The sequence below is a fragment of the Sapajus apella genome, unplaced genomic scaffold (genome assembly GCF_009761245.1).
Source record: "Sapajus apella isolate SASKATOON/1434 unplaced genomic scaffold, GSC_monkey_1.0 scaffold32, whole genome shotgun sequence".
NCBI lineage: Eukaryota > Metazoa > Chordata > Mammalia > Primates > Cebidae > Sapajus > Sapajus apella.
In genome coordinates, this window is record NW_022436972.1 from 9,471,467 (window position 1) to 9,491,547 (window position 20,081).

The following is a 20,081-nucleotide window of genomic DNA, read 5'->3' on the forward strand; positions in this document are numbered from 1 at the left end:
TAAGCCTGGTGACTTGAGCTGTTTTTCTATCTTTTGTAACCAGCAATACACATTTGTCATATGTCAGGCTAGAAAAAGAGATTCAGATTGTCATCATGACACAGAGTTTTTCTTAGTGTGACACTATTTACCCATAACCCACTCTACAGAAGGGACTATAAGTGTAGGAGCTTCTAAGCCATGCTCTGCTGACTTTTATGGATGACTATCCCTTTGTGAAAAACTTGTATTTATAATATTGCAGTATGAGGCTAAGACAAGGCAGATTTATTATGTCAATAACAGAAGAAAATAAACATAACCACATTGGAGGGGGAGGTGTGTGTTTTCCAGAACAGTGAGATCCTTCACCTCCTGGGTCACTGTTTTTGCTGCAGACATAATGGTGTTTCAAACAGAAAAGCACTAAATGTCTACAATGTAGACCTTTCTCTTCTGGGCTTTCTGGTCCTTGAATTTCTTCGAGCAGCATCACAAATGGTATTTCATAATGGAGACACATGGTGTGGTTTAGGCTGGCAGGTGCCCCGTCAGAACGTGGTGTTTTAAATGTTAGAATACAAAGATACATTCGTTCACCAAATTAATAGACCAGTAGCATGTTTCCTAGCAAAGATGTTCACAATTTAGACACTCAGCTCCAAAATCTTGTTCTTTTAGTAAGAACATCAGGTACTTGATACAGAGCTCTGACCCATAGTACATGAAAACATCTTTGAAACTGTAACATTCCATATACTTGTGGGTTATTACTCACTCAACTGCCTTATCAACTAATGAACTGCATTTAACAGTGCCACCAAATAGCTGACCCCTGAATGCTTGTCACAATGCCAGCTGGGTTTTCTCTGCTTTCTGAACAAAAACCTCTCAAAGTTTTTAGGCTCCAGTTAAAGAAAAAAAAAGTAGGGCAAACACAAGTTTGCTTATAACTGCTTATTTTCAACTTAAAGATTGTGTTTTTGTGTTTCTGAAAACGTATCCCAAGTCGTTTCAAATTTTTTGCTGCTTGAGAGTAACAGATGATGGGCAGTTAAGAGAAAAACGTACTTACGGATGTACAGAGTTCTCTGAAAATGGAAAGCTTTCATTTTATTTATTATGCTCAAATAGAGTAAAATAAATGTTTTAAACTTCTAATAGTGTTATCTCTTTTTTTTTTTTCCCAAAGAAGTAAGATAGTTAATACCAAATACTTTTCCAAGATAGTGACCATTCATTGATTCAAAGAGTTTTGGGACTGGGATGGACCTTAAATATTACCTGTTCTGCCCCACTTCCATCCAGAGACCAAATGCCCCCTACAGAAATCCCAGTGGGTGGTCAGATGGCCTCTGTCCAAATACCTCTAGTACTGAACATACTACTTCCTGAGGCTGCCCTTCATCGTTAATAGAAGGCAAAATAAAGGAAGTTCTATAAGTTATGTTGAAATTACGTCCCTCTACGTTTTCCATTTATTGGTCCTATCTCTGATTTCTAGAGTTGCCCAGTACAGGTCTAATCCACTTTTCACATGACAGTGCTTTCAGGTGTTTGTATATAGCTACTGGTCTCCATCTGTGTCTTCCCAGCACTTTGGGAGGCTGAGGCAGAAGGCTCCCTTGAGCCCACAAGTTCAAGGCCTCCCTGGGCAACACAGTGAGACCACATCTTTATTTAAAAAAAAAAAAAAAACAAAAAAACAAAACCATGGTGCTCAAAAGTGAATGCAACTTCTGGGTGTTCTCCAACTAGCACAAAGCAGAGAAGGATAGAGTTTTCTTTCTCTTGAATAGAGTATCAGTTCGTTTCAAGATCTTATTGGCTTATATGGATGAAGCCATAGCATTTCACCTTTACAATGAGGCCACAGCTGTGTTGCGTCTCCCTGATCTATATTTGGAAGGCTGTCTTGGGCCAAGTCCAGGACTTGACATTTCCTCACATTAAATGTCATCTTTATTACATTCATATCTTTCCAGCCTGTTATCTTTTAGATCCTGCTCTGGTCACTTACTGTTGCTCTATCTCCCATTTGAAGCCATTTTAGTAATCAGCATGACTCTTTGGGTAATCCACCAATTCTTTACTAATCCACCTAAATATACTAATTTAGACTCTGCTGGAACATTTCTGTTATTATTCATAAGTCCAACTGAAGGATTTCTAACATAGTAAAGGTGAAATGTGTAAGTGCTTGCTCTTTAGAATTAACTTAATGAGATTAACCAGACTTTGTTTACAACCAACAGAAGCTGAAAAGCTCACCTATATTTTTTCCTTGTTTATAAATGAAATCAATTTACCTTTTTGTTTTTTCTGAGCAGATAAACCATTTTATAGTCCACATGCCAGCAAGATATTATGTTTGCTTCAATTCGCTAATTCCAAGGTATCTGGGCGTACAGTACAAAGCATACAGTTATTTTAGAATTTAGGGTAATTAGCTGCTCTGAGAGATGTTGTGACATTTGAAATGTTGTCACCCCCAAGCAGGTTTAATGGGAACCATTTGGGCAGGTTGCTGGCACCTGGAGGCTTTTATGGCACACCTTCATAAAAGCACTGCCCTAAGTAAGAACACACCATAAGTGTGGCTATTGAGCTTGGGATCATATAACAGATGGAGAACACATCACACTTTTTGAAGTAAGTGAGAAAGCTGACATAACAACTCTAACCACATTTTATCAAGATGTTTAAATGGTGTGAGTTACTCTTGCCATTTGTATTAATGTTGTCACTCAGCTGGGGTCCACACTGCATAAAGATTTTGCAAATATCCAACTGAGATCTAATCAAGGTAGAAAAATCTCACCAGACAACTTTAGCTTTGGCTGGATAATGGCACCATTTCCACTTCACATTTTATCTTGGCATACAATTATTACTTTATTAAGTTGATGTTGATTTGAAAAATGGTTAAAATAATTTAGAAATCAAGTAATCGCCATCATACAATTTCTGAATCAATCTTATAAAGGAAACACAAGCAATAAATTTTTAACAAACTCAAACAGTTGTCTTGGTGATCTTGACTTTAGATCTACAGAAGCTCTAAAGATGACCTCATTTAAGAAAATTAAATAATAGTCTTGGTATAGTGAGCTTCAAACTCACAGGATTCTACCTGATATAGAAAAGCCATACATTTATTTATTTCCCAAGTGGGTATAGAACAATAAGTTGAAGGCATCAATCTGCAATTTCTAATAAAGCTCCACTATTTGAAACAAGGCACAAAGGGAACACCTTTTTCCAAATTCCTTTGTCTGAAATCCTCATAGTAGTATGTTTAGCCTAAATAAGTTTATGGCACAGATAAGCATGAGTATAAGAATGAATACTGTAAAATGTAAAATGTTATCATAAAGATTTGGATAAATTTTTTAGAAGACTAGAGAACTGTTACTCATGAAGTTGGTTTACTGAAAGGAGTAGAAAATGCAAATGGAAACAGTGGTGTTATGTCTACATTAGTGAAACCATGAGAGCCAAGATTTCAAAGACAAATGCATTTAGTTACAACTAGATCTATACTGTTTGTTGTATTGGGCAGTCTTCCTGGCCATGACTGTCCAGTCACTATACTCATGTAAGCCAAGATCTATAAACTGATAATCTGAACCATTTGTCCCAAGGAGACTGTACCATTCTGGAGCCACATGCCTCCTCTCATGAGTTTTACTATTCATGAAATCACAGTTTGGAAGCAGCCCAGGAAGTCATATACTGTATTTCCTCTGGATAGAATCATTCCTTCCATGATATACTCCTCAAATGGGATTCCCAACCTGTAATGAAGGAAGCTCACTACTCTTCTAGGTACCTGCTACATTTTATGTTAAACTCTAGTTATATTAAGAAACTGTAAGTACAATTTGAAATTTTTATAAATTTGGGAACATTCCTTCCAGTGATTACTGCTATGGACACTGATTACATTTTGCTGTGATCATTGCTGCAGACATTTAAGTTATCATGGAAATAATAAAGAGGACCAATTAAAGCAAATGTAATTTGAAGATTAAAGTAAAACTAGTGAAAATGTTAGATTTAAAACTGGAATTTGGAACTTATATAGTAATTGCAATAAGATTTTTTTCATCTGACTTGTAATCCCAGCACTTTGGGAGGCTGAAGGTGGGTGGATCACTTGAGGTCAGGAGTTCAAGAGCAACCTGGCCAACATGGTGAAACCCTGTTTCTACTAAAAATACAAAAATTAGGTGGGGATAGTGGTGCATACCTGTAATTCTAGCTACTCAGGAGGCTGAGGAACAAGAATCGCTTGAACCTCCAGAAAGCAGAGGTTGCAGTGAGCCAAGATTGTGCCACTGCACTCCAGCCTCGGTGACAGAGCAAGACTCTGTCTCACAAAAAAAAAAAAAAAAAAAAAAAAAAAAAAGAAATATGTTTTTCTAGCCTGGTCAGCAGAATTTCCTATCCTTTTTAACATCCTTTTCTATCCTCCTTTTATAAATTAAATATACTATGATTTTTCTTCTGACTTAAAGTTACGAGAGTTATATATTTTGTTATTTTAATTAATTTTATTTTTAAAATGATGTATTTATCCAGTGATTTTAGAAGAAATAGCTTATATACATATATACACAGACATGCCCACATACATATGCACATTCTTCCCCTGCAAATTAGATCACCTTGAGAAAAATGTCTTCAAGCCTAGAAGACCACTTAGTGGTTTCAAAAATGGACATTAATTTCTTCTTTTCAATGGGTTAACAATATGTCTGACAAATTCATCCTTTAAGGCAACACTGAAAGGAAGGTATAGTCCTGATTTTAATGCAACTACCTGAAACAGAATTCTTCATCAGATCATCTTCTTATTTTGTAATCACTCTCAGTATTTTATGCTTTAGATGTTACGTGGTACCATTCTGCAGTCTCTCAATGATCACTTGTTGATGCTAATTACAACAGAAGAATGCAATACATGTGATTGTGAAGGCCTTATCCCACACGTGGTCATTTCAATTTCAGTGTCTACTTAGCAAGATTTCTGAAAGAAACTCACTGAACAACATAGGCAGTTTTTCCTGTTTATTATATAGTTATTCTAAGGCGGTAAGTAAGTGTAACAAAGTTAACTTCAAGAGGAATAACATGGTCCAGTGTGAAACACAAGATACAACATTTTACAATGAAACCACAGCACAAAGTAATTGAACTTTCAAAATTGGGTAGTTCAATGAAACATTTTGTCAATGCTTAGCTCTATAAAGCTCTGCCAATGGCCTCAGTTGATGGATTTAAAAAATATATTGTTGTGTCAAATGTTTTAATACCAAATGTTTTTTTTTAAAAGAATACACGTTCAATCAACTCAAACTATGAGCACAAAGTATGTAACCTCTATAAAAATGTTATCCAAATTTACAACAGTCATAGTATATTTCAAAGTAAAGAGTCCTTAGAAAAAATAAACTCAATTCCTTGCTTATTGATGAGTGTCAACTTCTCAAAAACACATCACAAGAAATTTAACTTTCATACTTCTTTGCCTATAATCTTCAGATTATCTACTACCGTGGCTTCAAAAACATTTTGTGGCCATATATAATACAAACACTCATGTATTACATGCATCATTTATACTACCTTGGAATTATTCCATCATCTTTACTAAAACAAATCACATTTTAAAGACATCATATGTCATGCACCCTTAAAAATTATAGTGAGGGCCTCTGATTTCCTCTTTTTTCCACATGCATAACAGGCACAAAATTACAAATATTTTCCAACTGACAGTACAGCACACAATATCAGGCAATTGGCATATTGAATTCAATATCTCTAATTTCCACACTATGCCTCTGTGGGATATTTCAATCAAAGACAGTTGTCACTAACATGCACAAATAGAGATGCTAGCAAGGTTAATGCAAATATGCATAAGTGAGCAAATGTATGCATATATAGTAAATCCATTCAATTAATATTTTCAAGTGTGTATATTTATGTAGATATAGACACATATACAGCAAGTATATCAAAATTTGTCAACAGTTTAGTGTTTTGAAAGGACAAACAGAATTGCCTTACAGGTTATCTGGCTTTGGTATTAAACTTATTTCATATCAAATATACTCTGGATTCTCTTCTGTTTATGTTCCAACATTATACTTGACAATCTGCAACTGTATCAGTATTTCATTTTTTTAGTGTGTTGATTGACAATCACTACAAGTCAACAATACACACACGATAGAAAAAATCAGTCATAATATTCAATCTTGTTAATAATTTAACACAAAGATATATCGATCTAAACATTAATGTTACTTATATTCAATAGTTAACACAATATTGGATTTGGCTGAATTTCAAATTTTTTTTTTATAAATCAGTACATCTGAATCTTTGGAACCATTGCCATATTATTTTAGCAAACTGCTTTTGAACTTAAATATGCCCCAATTAATATGTCACAGAGTATCACTTTATGTAGATTTTATATAGAATTCCACAAGAGCCAGTAACTTATAAGACTGTATCACAAATACTATACTTCACTATTGACAGTTTATACACATACACAGATACTTACAGAAGCATACCCACATACACACCAAGCCTGGCAAATTTATATACACACCCACACACCTGTATAGATATATGGCCACATATGAAAAATTTAGCAGTCCAAGAATTAAAATATATGGAATTTTCAGGAATATTATTCTATATATTCATTCACTTTCATTCAGAAATCTGACTTGCACACTTCATTGTTTTTAAGTAAAAAAAGAAGGAAAGAAAAAGAGCCCAATCATGGATAGATCTTCAGTGCATGCGATCGAAATCCCCCTGCTGGTTAAAGCAGGGGACACATATAGTACATTAGCACTGGTTCAAATGTTTTCAGAAAGTGTTTTTTGGGTTCTTAACATTTAGATGAGCCAATATGTGTACAAGGGATGTATAGAGATGAGCGAACCTGACACTTCTTAAAATTCTGCAGCAGTGCAGAAGCTGTGTAGATTCTCCCCCCTGCTTAGTTGATTAAACAAGACAAGAACGCACCATGTGGCTTTCAGAACTATAGTCTTCTGAGTTCACGCTGAACTTCACACTTTATATATTTTTAAGTTTTGCACTTCTAAAATGCTGAAAGCAGGGAAATATTTCTGGTATCTTTTTCTACAATGCAGAAAAAAAGTGAGTGCCAGTGAAAAAGTATAGAACTTTCAACTGTAGCACAATGTCTTCAGAGCACATTTAAAGATTACCATTAGAACAAAACTGCATGGCTTTGGCTGAAGTGCTCCCTGCTCAATAGAACAATTTAAAAATTCATTGCCAATTTTTTTTATAAAGAATTCTTTAAGTAGGTCAATCATAAGTGCCTATAAATCGCCAGTTCTGTTCTACCAATGAACTGAAAACTTCTGGTTTGTTGCTAAGGATTTTTTTTATTTCTGCTTTAGTTTAATAGAATTATGTTTTGCATAGAAAGAGATCTCAAAGTCTATAAATGGTGTGCTGTTTCAATCTCTGAGGGACTTGACTTTCTAAAAGTAAATGATATATATATATAGCCCCTGAACAGTCCTTTAATAGAAGTCATATGTTCAAGAGATTAAATGCTGTGGAAAGCACTTCCCTTGGAACTGCTTGAATGGAAAGTTGGCCGTGATATCTATCGGCAATTAGTACAAGTCCAGTTTCTTTTTGCCCTGTCTAAACAAAGCCATAGGCTCGACGTCAATTGGCAATATCTACCACTTAGAACAAATAGCATTTATTGGACCTTTCTAGCAGGAGTTGTCCATAAGATTGACAATGCAAGGAAGTTAAAATTATTGGATTTATTTTTGTTCTGGACCATCTGACCACTTCAGATTTAAAGTAACTGTTCCACGGCTTTCTTTGCATTTTTGGCAATTTAGTCAAATCCATACTAATCTTTTATGGATCCAACTGTATTAAGTAATGCATTTTACAAAGACATAACTAAAACAGGCACCAGCATAGGCAACCTCACAGATGTTTACTGTTTCGGCTAAAACAAAGCAGCCTTTTGATCTCAGCAGGAGTCTCTGGTCATTTCTATTGGAAACAGTTTTAAAACCTGCAGTCTGGAACAGGTATTATTATGAGCTGTTCTTTCAAGATGGAATGGTTCAGCTCTTGAACAACTTGCCAGAGAAGTGTCTTTCTCTCCAACAGACAGGATAATGAGGCACTAATTATTATAGGGCTAAGTTTGCAAATGCTGTTAGATTGCCTGGGTTTTTTTTTCTTCTTTTTCTTTTGGTTGGAATATTTTATTCATTTGTAAAGTGAGATGGTAACACATGTAACTATAAACCAGATGGTAAAATCTGCTAGTTGAACAATTTATCAGGAAGATAAATCAATAACATTTAAAACAGCGTGCAACAACTGAATTTCTCTCCATCTTGAATCAAACATTTAAAAATGGTTTTCAAGTAAAATTTGAAAAAAAATCATGTAAAAGCCTCCAAATGGCATCAAACATTTTTAATTTATCACCTACTGAGATATATCAAGCCTGGAGAATATCAAAACCATGCTTCACAAGTCTTAAATTGTTAGTGTTTGAACTAGTAAAAGTAAATGACCACTAAGATATGGCTTAAATACAATAGACCATACACATTAAATTATTTTTTAACATTCAGACTTTAAAATAATTATTTTATGTTTAAGCAAAGCTAGCTATAATTTTTAAAACAGAGGACTAGAAGAGCAGAATTAGTAGGTTAATATTTAACAATGGGTTAAATCATAGACTTACTTGGTTTAACACAAAAGGAGTTTTGCATATGAAAATTTCCAAAACACCAGCAAGATTGAGAATTACTCAGGGTGGAGATTTGGATATTTTGGGCCTGATTTATACAGCACCATTTAAGTGAATTTTGCTTTTCAAATGGAGTACTTGGAAAAAGTCCAGACACAATTTTTTTAGGTCTGTATGTAAAAACAAAAATTCCCAGCTTTAGTTTTTACACATTTGAAAAATCATGTATGTGATTGTAAGAAAAAATTATACAACCTATAGCAATGCCATTGGCCAAGTTCTTCATGTTGGCATATAGCTTAAGCTATAGTTATTCTGTTTCTAATAAAATAACTTTAAAAAATAAAATTGACTTGACAACAAAAACAAGGAAAGTTCCGAATGCATAATTTTAGAGTCTTTATGAAATGTGTCCTTTTCATAATTTGTCTTTTTCTCTCAGAGATACTAACCCACAAAACAATAAGTAGCTTTTTCTATTGTCTAGGAAGAAAAAAAATCTAACCAAGCATTTTTATTATTTTGCAATAAGACTACCTCTAAAAACCCAGCAATCCAAATTTTAAAAACAATCTAACCTTAAGAAAAATATACCTGCTAGTGTCATTTTAATATGCTTTACAGAAAGTACAGAAAAATTATATATCTATGTCTACTTATAATTAAGAAGGAAACTCCATCTATAGAAATTCTGGCTCTATAGTGCCACATCATCAGTGTGTTCTTGTACTGAATATTGGGTCCATATAGGAAATTCACCTAATGCCAGGTCCTATACAAAAATTTCAGCATTTTGTGTTCAGACTCTCCCCAATCAAATCAATGTGGGAGAAATTTTTTTAAATCTCTTAATTTCAAGGTTGAACATCATGAGTATGAAACGCCTACATATTTACTTTTGTATGATTTGGTCTTTTATCATTTCAAGGTATGCAAAACTCTTTTGTGTATTTTGCTGTTAGACGTTTGCTTAGGAAATGTGAAACCTTCACCCAATCACAAACCATATACATTGCTCCATTGTTTCTTTTACACTGAGTCTCCTACTGAATCCAAGTCATCCGAAGAGAGGGGGCGGTACAGGTCCTGCAAGACGAAGGGCGGTATAGATTTGTTTACTCGGCTTTCTTGGGTGCCCTGTGGCTCTCGTGGGAGCAACACTGAATGGGCATCCCCGGTTTCAAATATTATTAGGCCTTTTCAAGTCATCAACTCGGAATAGGAGGAAAGATAATAATGGAGAAACCATCTAAATAGACAAAACGGTGCTGGTTTCACTTATTGGCAAGAAAATGCCTTTTGATCTATTTATTATCTTTTGCCCTCTTTGGTGCCTGTCGAGTTGTATAGCTCCTGAGGTCTGTAAAGGTCAACTCCACTATTATATGACTAGGCAATTCTTCCTTGACCATTTCCTTCCTATTCTGGGTAGAAAAGGAATGTGCTTACCTCACAATAAAATAATGTAACAGGAGGCCCAGATGGCATTCAGCAAATTCTGATCTCAGAGCAGCAACTCAAATGTTGCAGTTGTATGTAGCATGAAACCCAAGAAAGCATTGCTTTCTCAAAATATGTTTGGATGGCACAAAGTGCAAAATTAACCTGCCTCACCCCAACTCCCTTCCCAAGACTCTTTCCCTGTTCTCCAACTGACCACTCACTCATCTCCTCCTTTCTCCTTTCCTCCCTCCCCTTCCTGCTACTAGATCTCAGTTGGTAGCCAGGCAACCAGCTCAGATCTGCAGAGTGTCTAGAGCTGGCTTTTCTCCTATTTTGTACCACCCACTCCTCACATCATCTGACTGATCAGATAATCTACAAAAGTCAGTGATGTGGGAGTATAATGGGGAGCTTCATTCAGCCTACATAACACAACACATTTCTTCCTGATGGATTAAGAAATTAGACCAAAAAAAGTTCATGAGTGGGAAAAGAGTCTCCAGGCTCTGCTTCTGTGACCAGTCAAACGCCTGTAGACAGCAACTTAAATAACTCTGCTTTGGAAAAATAGGTTACTTGATACATTGCCATGAATATGCTTATGGAGAGAAATGTCTGGCATGCAGTTTCTTTATTATATAAGACTATTCCAAAATGTCAAAAGAGGTAACATAAAAGTGTGATTTTAACAGAAGAAAAAAAGTTGATTAAATTTTGTGATTAATATAAGTAAAAACATAGATTTTCTTATTTGTAAAGAAACTAGTCAAATGTTTCAACCTTCCGTTTGAAAAAACAGCTATGTTACTGTATTTTTTAAATGGGGGCAGGGTACACGTGTGTGTATGTGTATGTACGTGTGTGTGTGTGTTGGGGTGGGGGCAGCCAACTCATTTTCTTGACCATGTTGCTAGGCAACACAGAAGGAAAAAATAGAAGTAGCTACTGTTTTCTAATTTGCAGTAAAAAGAGTTAATTTATTCTTTGAAGTGTCTTCTTTTAGCACATGCCATCTTACGCTTATTTCAGTATTTCCTGCATAGGAGTATAGCCAACCATTTGAGAAGAACATTAACCAGATTTGAAATAGGATCAGTTTTTAGGGATCTTCTAGGACCATTTTAACTGGGAGGGATTATTTGATGCAGCTGCCTACATGCCAAGATGAAAGCTCCTCTGGCTAAAGCAGCTGGGAATGCCTTCATGCACTGACACAGTACATGGATGGGGACATTCATTTATGGCCTAAATTCAAAAGCTTGGAAATGGAACTGTCTTAGAATATATCCACTGCCCTGCTCACAACATGTGCTCAGTAAATGTTTTCAGATGGTATAAACCCTTTATCCTCCTAAAACAAATGGGATTGTTTTTTCTCTGAAGTATGGTGTTTGCACTGATCATTTAAATGGTAAAATGAAGAATCTATAAGAAAGCCATACCATATAATCATTCCCCATGTGCTGGAAATGTTAATTATATAAGCCAATAGCCACACTGCTGAATGGAAATTTTCTGCCTCAATTGGACAAAATTATACTGAAGCAGAAATACAGAAAGCAAAAGAAGCGAATTCTAGCCCCATTCTGCCAAGAAAGAGACATCTGAGCACAGCTTTACATCCCTAAGATGGAGTCTCCACAATAAACAAACAGGGAGAGAAGCTCCCATCTGCAGTGGGAATTCTCGCTCTTTATCTCAACAATTAAGCATAAATTACACCAATAATTCCTTCATCTGAGTTTCATTAGCTCAAAGAATAAAGACAGATTTCTATGCTAGGTATACTCTCCAAAACATACACTTGAAGAGAGAGAATGTTCTCAGAATGAGGGCCCTTCCCGCGCTGTAGCTAATGGCGGTGCCTATAGACTGAAGCCTCGCTGGGTGACGTTTACAAGGAAAGAATGACCCACCAGCTCTTCCTCCAGTCAAGGACAGGCCTTCAGGAGAGAAAATGAATTCGGCCAATTCTTTGAGTTGTTCACAAATGAGTCTAAGACCTTAAAATTCCAAATTAGACTGTGGCCAAAAAGAAACCATAGTGAAAAACACTCAAATGGAAACAGAATAGAATTATTGGGCTTTCTATCTGGAAAGAGGCCACTCGTTTTGTCTGGTGTTTCCAACAGATGCCCAGAAAACATAATAGACTTATCTAAGATAACAAGGCCATTCAGTGGACAAGCTGGTGTCAAATCTTAGGCGTCATTAAACACTCAAGACAAGCTCCGCCTGATGCCAGGTCAACCAGTGGAGAAAGATAACCAAACTTGATATTTGGTGCGACAGGCTCAAAGGAGCTGGGGACCAACTGAATCTCCCTGCCCCACACTCTTGGACGTCTGGCAGCCTAAAGGCACAACCTGTGCAGAAATCTTGAAGACAGGGCCTTCCATCCTGGATGACAACCAAGTTTTTGGAACTTAGAAAGTCTCATTTTAAAACACACAATAAAAGAAACCAAACTCAAGAATCCAGCATTTGAGTGTGGTAGACTGCAAGGCGTCCTCACTTGCTAAAATGTTCAGTGAGCACTAAAACCTCCTAAGAGCACACATTCCCCCACCTCGCATCTGAAATCAGGACCATAAAGGGCTTTCCGTTTTGGGCATTGTAGCTCCCCCTTTGCCCTCTTTCCCACTACTTTTATTTTTCCCTTGGTATTACTGGAAGAGACAAACAGTGCACGCTGTGACAGGATAAGAATAGGAGTCTCTCCATCCTGAAACAAGTGCTAACTCTCACCTCTTCCTTAGTGTGGAGAAGCTAACACTGTTTCCAGTAACTTTTTCACTGTGGTTTCGAAGCTCAGCCAAATTCTCCATAAAAGCAAGCAGTGATGAAAAGGTGCTCGATGTGGGTTTCATCCACAAAAGCACATGTCATAGGTTCCCATCCTCTGCCTCATGGACCCTCTGCTGCTCTGGGGCCCTATCCGTACCAGAAGCAATTTTCCACCAGGGCCCTCCCCTCCATTCACAGCACTTCTTCGTTCCCTTAAGGGGCTGGTGATCAATGATGAGATCTAATAAAACTCATCACAACTCAAAAGGCTTACAAACTAGTGCTAACAAAGCCTGTGCATTCAGAACATAAAGAGTATGTGAAAGTGAAGTAGCAAAGGTGCATTCTTCTCAGACGTAAGATTTGGACAAGGTTATAGAGAAGCTAACAGCCCTGAGTTCTAGCTAAACCATAGCAATAAGCCACCACCACCCCCACCAAAGGTAGCCTCCTGTTCTAGCTTAGATATTGCCTAGAGATGAGCAGCACGATTTGCTGGCACCTGTACCACTCTGCAGCGAGGCTGCGAGACAGGTCTGAAGCAAGCAGCTTGCTTATTTCCTTACCCTCTGCTTCCGCAGGCTTCCTGGGCTGGTGGGTGACGGGCTTGGCGACTTGCCTGAACGCGGAGTAGAGAGCTGACTACCAGGGGTTCCATTAACTAGAAACACAAAGAATCACACACAGAGAAAAATGACACGTTAAATACTTTTCATGACAAATCATCTTCTGCAAGAAACAAACAATTATATAGAGAGCCATCTACTAGAACTCTAGACACCCTTCCACATGTGTATACTGAGGAAGAGCTTTGGGGAGTAGCCTTCGGAGAGTCACCATTTTGCTAATCCTGTGTTTCATATAGCAGTAGGTTACAGAGTAATTTTTTAAGATCTGCCTTTCACAACTTTCCTGATAAATGTATTAAGGATGCTTTTAACTGTGCCAGCAGGGAGTTCAGAAATGTGAGTAAGGTCCTGAGACACTTTCAATGAGATTCATCCTTAACTCTTCAGTTTAGCCACCTAGTACTACCCAGCAGGAATAAATATAAGCACAGATCACCAGTGACCATTCCAGTGACCTGGTATGTATTTGTATAATTAATAACTCACTTCTAGAAAAATGTCCTGCTTCCACTTGTGTCTTGTCATACCCCTAACCTGATTCTGATGGACCTGCCTTGAACAGGACAGTCACTAGTCACAGACAGAAACTCCTCACAGTTTCTCTTTGCTGCCTTTGAAAAGAAAAACTGCTAACAAGTTCAGATCACTGGAATTCTACCCAGTTCTCAAGAGTTTTAAGCACGTTTTCACTAAACTGCACTAAAGCCACAGAACTCAAGTAAGCAATTCTTTTCTCTAAGTAACACCATCTCTAAGAACAGATGAAACACTTAAAGACATGGTTTTATAAAGATGCAGCAGGTTGCCTCTATTTTACCTGGAAAAATGACAACATTACAGCCCCACAGTCAGTGAAGTAGAATTAACCAGGAGACACATAGATTCTTGAGGGTGCAAAATAAACGCTTTCCACAAGGGAGAGCAGTAATGCATTTCACTTACCTTCTATGAGTTCTAACATGGACACAGTCTTAGTGTTGGACCTGACAATAGCAAGGGCGGAATCCCTTCTCAGCACTAAGCCAAGCACCCGCGGAAACGGGAAACGGTTGGATGAGTTTAAGGATGGCTAAGGCTGCTCCCAGAGCAGGCTGAATGAGATGCAGGATTCATCAGCAGATGCCTTTTCTGCGTAAAGCTGACGTCTCCCAAGAGCAGTGGGAGGTGCAGGTTCTGTCTTAGGCTACATCAAAGGTGTCAATTAAGCCTCATGCCAACAGCAACCCCCATCCCGATACCACTCCCTCCCGGAAGCCCCAGCGCAGTCAGTACTTTGCACTGAATCATAATGAAGTGGCCCTGGGGCAAGAGACCTAGTGACTCATCGGAAAATCGACATGACAATAACTCTTCTAAAGCCCGGTGACTACCAGGTAATCAGGAAACCCTCACACAATTCAGTGGCAAGGTAGGATGTTTATTGATTTTTCACACTCGATGTTTTTCCAAAAACTTACAACCCTGGAAAGTGGGAAACTCCTTGTTTTGTCATCTCCTCCAAAGACCTTAAAAAATGTCACATACCCCATGCTGCATTAATTTGTAGTTTTGCTTTTGAAATGTATTTGGAGACTCCTAAAAATAGAAGCTGAAAAAGCTATGACTCTTTTTTTTTTTTTTTTTTTTTTTGCAGAGTGAACTGGAAAGCTGAGAATGCTTTAATCTGCTTGCATGCCACTGTTCTGTCTTTGCTGGGTGAACCTCATGCTGGGACCTCACCACATTAGCCTTCCCAGCCAGTAGCCTCTAAGGAAGGGGCTGAGAAATAGACAAGGACCAAAGGGCAGAAGCAGAGTCTACAACTAGTAAGGAAGGGATGCCCTACTGGTTGGCTGGAGAACACATTTTGTGAATATGATATTTTCTTTGCCCACCCGCATTCTAATGCACATCTTTATGCCATACCTAAAGGCTACATAGATTGGGGGTAAATATGAGCAAATAGGGAAGCAAACACAGTGTTAACACTTTTTACTTTGAGACTCTGATTTTATCCAGCTAATGGAAAATGAAGAAAAAGAGACAAAGGACTCACAAGAAAACAGTTTTAGGAATACCTTGCTTTAAAAAGCAAAACAAAACAATAAAAGCTTGTACGTATTTAGCTAAGTATCCATTATATGTGTATCTCGGTTTATGGAAGGCATTTCTATGCACCAGTGAATGCACTTAAACCTTTTATATATGCACATACATGCTTAAATGATGTATGTATATTACATCATTTAACTCACACAATAAGTCTATAAGATTGGCAATATCATATCCGCCCATTTTTCAGGTGAGGAAATTGAGGCTTACAGATCGTGAGTCATTTGATGAGCAAATATGGAACAGAACCCAAATGAGTGGCTGGCCCTAGCACTCCAGGGCATGTCCATGCCTAACCTAGGCAGTTCAAAACCTGCACTCTTACACTACCTTGCCTTACTGTGCCAGCCTTCTAGCCTACAGGGAAATCAGCGAACTAAGCTAGTAATTACAATAAAGTGTTTTGAGAGGGGGAAGTGAGGCAGGATAGAGAGTCAAGGAGGTAACCACGTTCTCAGGATGCAGCAATGGTGGTGACCTCCCAGCCAACACAATAAGCCTTGTCATTCTCATCGTAACTGAGCTCATTTAAGCAAAGCTATCTTCAGTAGGGACTGTCTCTTCTCTAGAGCATGTCCTCAAACTGACCCTTTGCTCATTTAGAGTAAAAAACACACACTTGAGTGGAGATTTAAGATGCTAATGAGATGTGATGTATGAACACGCACGTACAGCTACTGCTGTTGTGCACCCAGAGGACTACCTAGAACATGCTTACTAGCAACACCTCTTCCCGCCTCCTTATGAATTATCATGTAAGAGTCCCATAAAAGGGGTTTCTCCAGCAATAACCAATACTGCCTCGCTCTTACGAGCAGCCCACCCCGAACTCTCTCTCAAGGTTTATTGTCTATTCTGCATCTAACTTTCAAAATACTTTTTTTTTTTTTTGCAATTAATGACTCTCTGCTGCATCTTCTTTGCTGTGTGTCTCTTGTTTAAATTCTTTTAAACTAAGAAGACAAGAATCAAGGTATCACAACAGCCATCAACAGAAGTATTGGGTGTTGCAACTGGAATCCTAAGAACCAAGAGATTGAGGGTTGGCCTATGCCCTTCAGAGAGGGCAGTGGATACGGGAGTTAGCCTGGTGAAGCACAGAGGGCACAATGAAGAGAAAGTGTCCTCAGCCCAGGGATCCCGTTTCAGGGCTGGATGCAAGAAAGGAGGACAGTGTGGTTTATTGAAAAGACTTCAATAAGTTAGTACAGCAAGTATGTAGGGTTGGAGGGGGAGGAGTGTCAGGAATGAGACGGAGGCAGGGTCTGCATAGTGAGCAGGGCTTTAAAATTCATGTGAAGGGGTTTGGTTTTTATCCAAAGGGCAATGAGAAGCCAAAAGAAAAAAATAAAAAGATTTTAAGCAGGAGCCACAGGATCAGGCTTGCCTTTGAAAATGCTCTCCAGCGCTCTTGCCCTGCCAAGAATGGATTTGTGGGAAACAATACTGGGTGCAAGGAGAATGTCAAGGTAGGAGAGAGTAGGGCACGTTTAAGGGTCCTCTGGTAGAGAGGCTGACGTGGCTGATCTAAGGTAGTGTCATGCGGGTGGAGGTAAATGGAAACGTTCCGGAGACATGCAAGAGGTGAAAACTACAGAACTTGGTAATTGATTGGCTGTAGAAGACTACAAAGGGAGCATGTCTGCAAGGACACAGAGAATTCGGACACTTTGGATGGAAGCACCTTAGATGATGCCAGTCCTGCCATGTATGTTGGCGCAATGTTTTCTGTTTTAGATGAAGAAACAGATTTAGTGGGGTAACTTGTCCAAAGACAAACAGCTGGAAGGTGGCAGAGCTAAAACTGGATTTCATTTAGGTCTTACTCAAAAAACTTGACACTTTTCCCATGAGTGGCCAATCCTGGCACCTCAGGGCATGTCCAGAACTCTCCTTGCATCTGCAGGGTTCAGGATGCCTAGGCTTCTCTCTCTACCACTGGGACACTCAAATCTGCTTCCTTTAGGTAAGGTTGTTGCAAAAGTAATCGCAGTTTTTGCATTAAAAGCAAAAACTGCGATTACTTTTGCACCAACCTAATAAAACCACTGGGCTCAGTGCTTCTACTTGCATTGCCATCTCTAAAAAAATGAAACTCAAGTGCCAGACAAGTCATTTATAATCAAACGCTTTTGGAACACAGTGTGTCTGAACATTGGGAACAGCCTGTATTCTTAGGGTCAGAGCTCTGTTCAGACTCTGCCTCTTCGCCATGCAGAAGAGCATTAGGAATTTCTTACAATGATACCTGATATCCAGAGAGCATTACACACCTTCTTGTTGAATCACTGCTGGGATAAATAATTTTCTTTCATAAGTTAGTTTGACAGATGTATTGAGCTCACTTGGTTTTTACTCTGTAATGCCAGAAGTCTCTAAGTGCCAATAAAAAAGGCTTTGTTACTTATTTAATATCACTTATTAAAATTCAACTTAAAATGGCATTATTTTTCAGAAGCCCTTATTAAACAATTCTTTATCTTGAATGTGAACAATTCAACTTAACATGGTTGTTGTTAAATAGCCAACCAGGGTTGAACAATTAATCATTTCAATCTGAATCCACTAAACTCTGAATTAGTAAAGAACTCATTAGAACCACTGCCTTTAGCCAGTTCTGGTTTCCTTTGCTTATATCTGTCTGGGTACGTTTTCTTATTTTAAAAAATAGGAAATATCTTCCTTTGCTGTGCTTGTTACCCTTGAATGAGAAGTGCTCAATTTCAGAATGGGTCATTCACCGATACCACAATGATCAATTAACATCACTGGCCACCAAAGAGCTGAGGAAGAAGTCTCACTGCAGAGCTGACTTCTATCCCTCCCAATGGTACATGACAGTCCTTTATTTCAATGCAGCTGTCACCTAAGCCTGTCAGGGATCCAGCAGCACATATTGGTCACAGTGCATTGTTGAATAACACTCCTTAAGAAGTGTGCAGATCCACTTTTTCCTTCATCATTTCAGACAGGTGAGCCCACTCATTTTCATTAATTGGAGCCACGTGTACAGGGCCCTAGACACCAACTAATCAGCACACGTAGTATACACTTAGTACATGCTAGATTCTTACTGCTGTCTGTCCTCAAGATGCTTATGATTAAATATCGAAGTTACTTTAAAAATTCTAGAGTATGGAATTGGCTTATTCTTACAAATTCATTGCTCCTTTTAAATGACTTTCCACTCATAGGTAGATTAACCCTTCTTTTTGCAGTTGGGTTCTTCAAAGTCTCAGATACCAAGTGAAAGTTGAATGTTATTAAGTGTCTTAAATTGGTTCTGAAATCAGAGAAATCTCCAGGTGAGACTATCTAACTACAAGATGTGCAACTCTTTGGACGTGAAATCCACCTTACCGTTTTCCTGTCTTCTTTTAGCCCTTATGGAGGCTCATTTATTTCTGGTGCTGCGCTTGTCAAGATTTGGGGAGAGAACGTGTTTGCATATATGTGTGTGTCCTTGGGTTTGGGGATGGTGGTTCAGGCATGCTGCCAGGGAGATCTGGCTTCCTGCCTTAGACTCTCTTTACTCCCTAATCATGGTGTAGGCTGTTGATTCCCTAAAATCTCTTTCTCAGCTTTTGTTCCTTGCTTGCCACATTATTGAGAAGAAAAAAAAATGCAAGGGCTGGGGGGTGCATAGAAAGTCAGTTGAGACCCTGAGAAAAGAAACAACTACTTAACAGAGGGAAGAAGAAATACTTTTTCTCTAATTTTAGCTTCCTGGGTTCTCACCTCATAGGTGAGATGGAGCCCTAATTTTCTCTATGTCTGTTTTCTCTTCTTGAACTGAGACAATGGGTCCAATTCAAAGAAACCATCTACTGAGAATAATGGGAAGGAGGAGACCCAGGAACAGAGGAAAGGGAGAAAGGGACATAGCTCGAGAATTAATTTTTAAAATAAATATTTATGAAAGGCTTCGAACCTCAGGAAATTTAGGCAGCAGCTCCTAGTATTTCTCAATTCTTTCACTTGGTCAACATTTACCCAGTACTTACCATGAACTCATTGTCACTGTCATATGCACAAAGAACCCCCTCTCTCAGAGACCTTACAACTGAGCAGGGTGGGACAACCTGTCATCTGTGAATCAGCTGCGGCAAGACTGCAGGGCTGGGGAAGACCCTGGACAGCGAGGTTATCCAGGAACATGGCAGAGGTCTGCAGGGCCAAATTAGGTGAGTGGGCCCTAGAGAGCTGAAGAGACAGAGGAAGACATTCTAGCTAGGCCAAGTGAGAGGAATAAAGAGATGAGGTGGAAGAGACAATTTAAATTAGTTTCTAGGTTGGAGCAGGGGTCCAGAGAAAAAATGGGAGACATGGCTGGAAAGGAAGACGTCTTT

General features: G+C 38.3%; 1 protein-coding gene across 7 annotated transcripts in view; it reads right to left on the reverse strand.

Moving 5' to 3' along the window:
- DCLK1 (doublecortin like kinase 1) overlaps positions 1-20,081 on the reverse strand; it is a 357,933-nt gene that overhangs the window by 71,522 nt on the left and 266,330 nt on the right. For 3 of the 7 annotated variants that reach the window (XM_032294456.1, XM_032294457.1, XM_032294458.1), the window contains exon 6: positions 13,579-13,673. In XM_032294456.1, coding sequence (XP_032150347.1) covers positions 13,579-13,673 — 95 coding nt within the window. Of the gene's footprint in view, positions 1-5,037; positions 9,869-13,578; positions 13,674-14,583; positions 14,932-20,081 lie in introns of those variants that run through there. The other 4 variants (XM_032294459.1, XM_032294460.1, XM_032294462.1 and 1 more) reach the window with 3 other exon arrangements.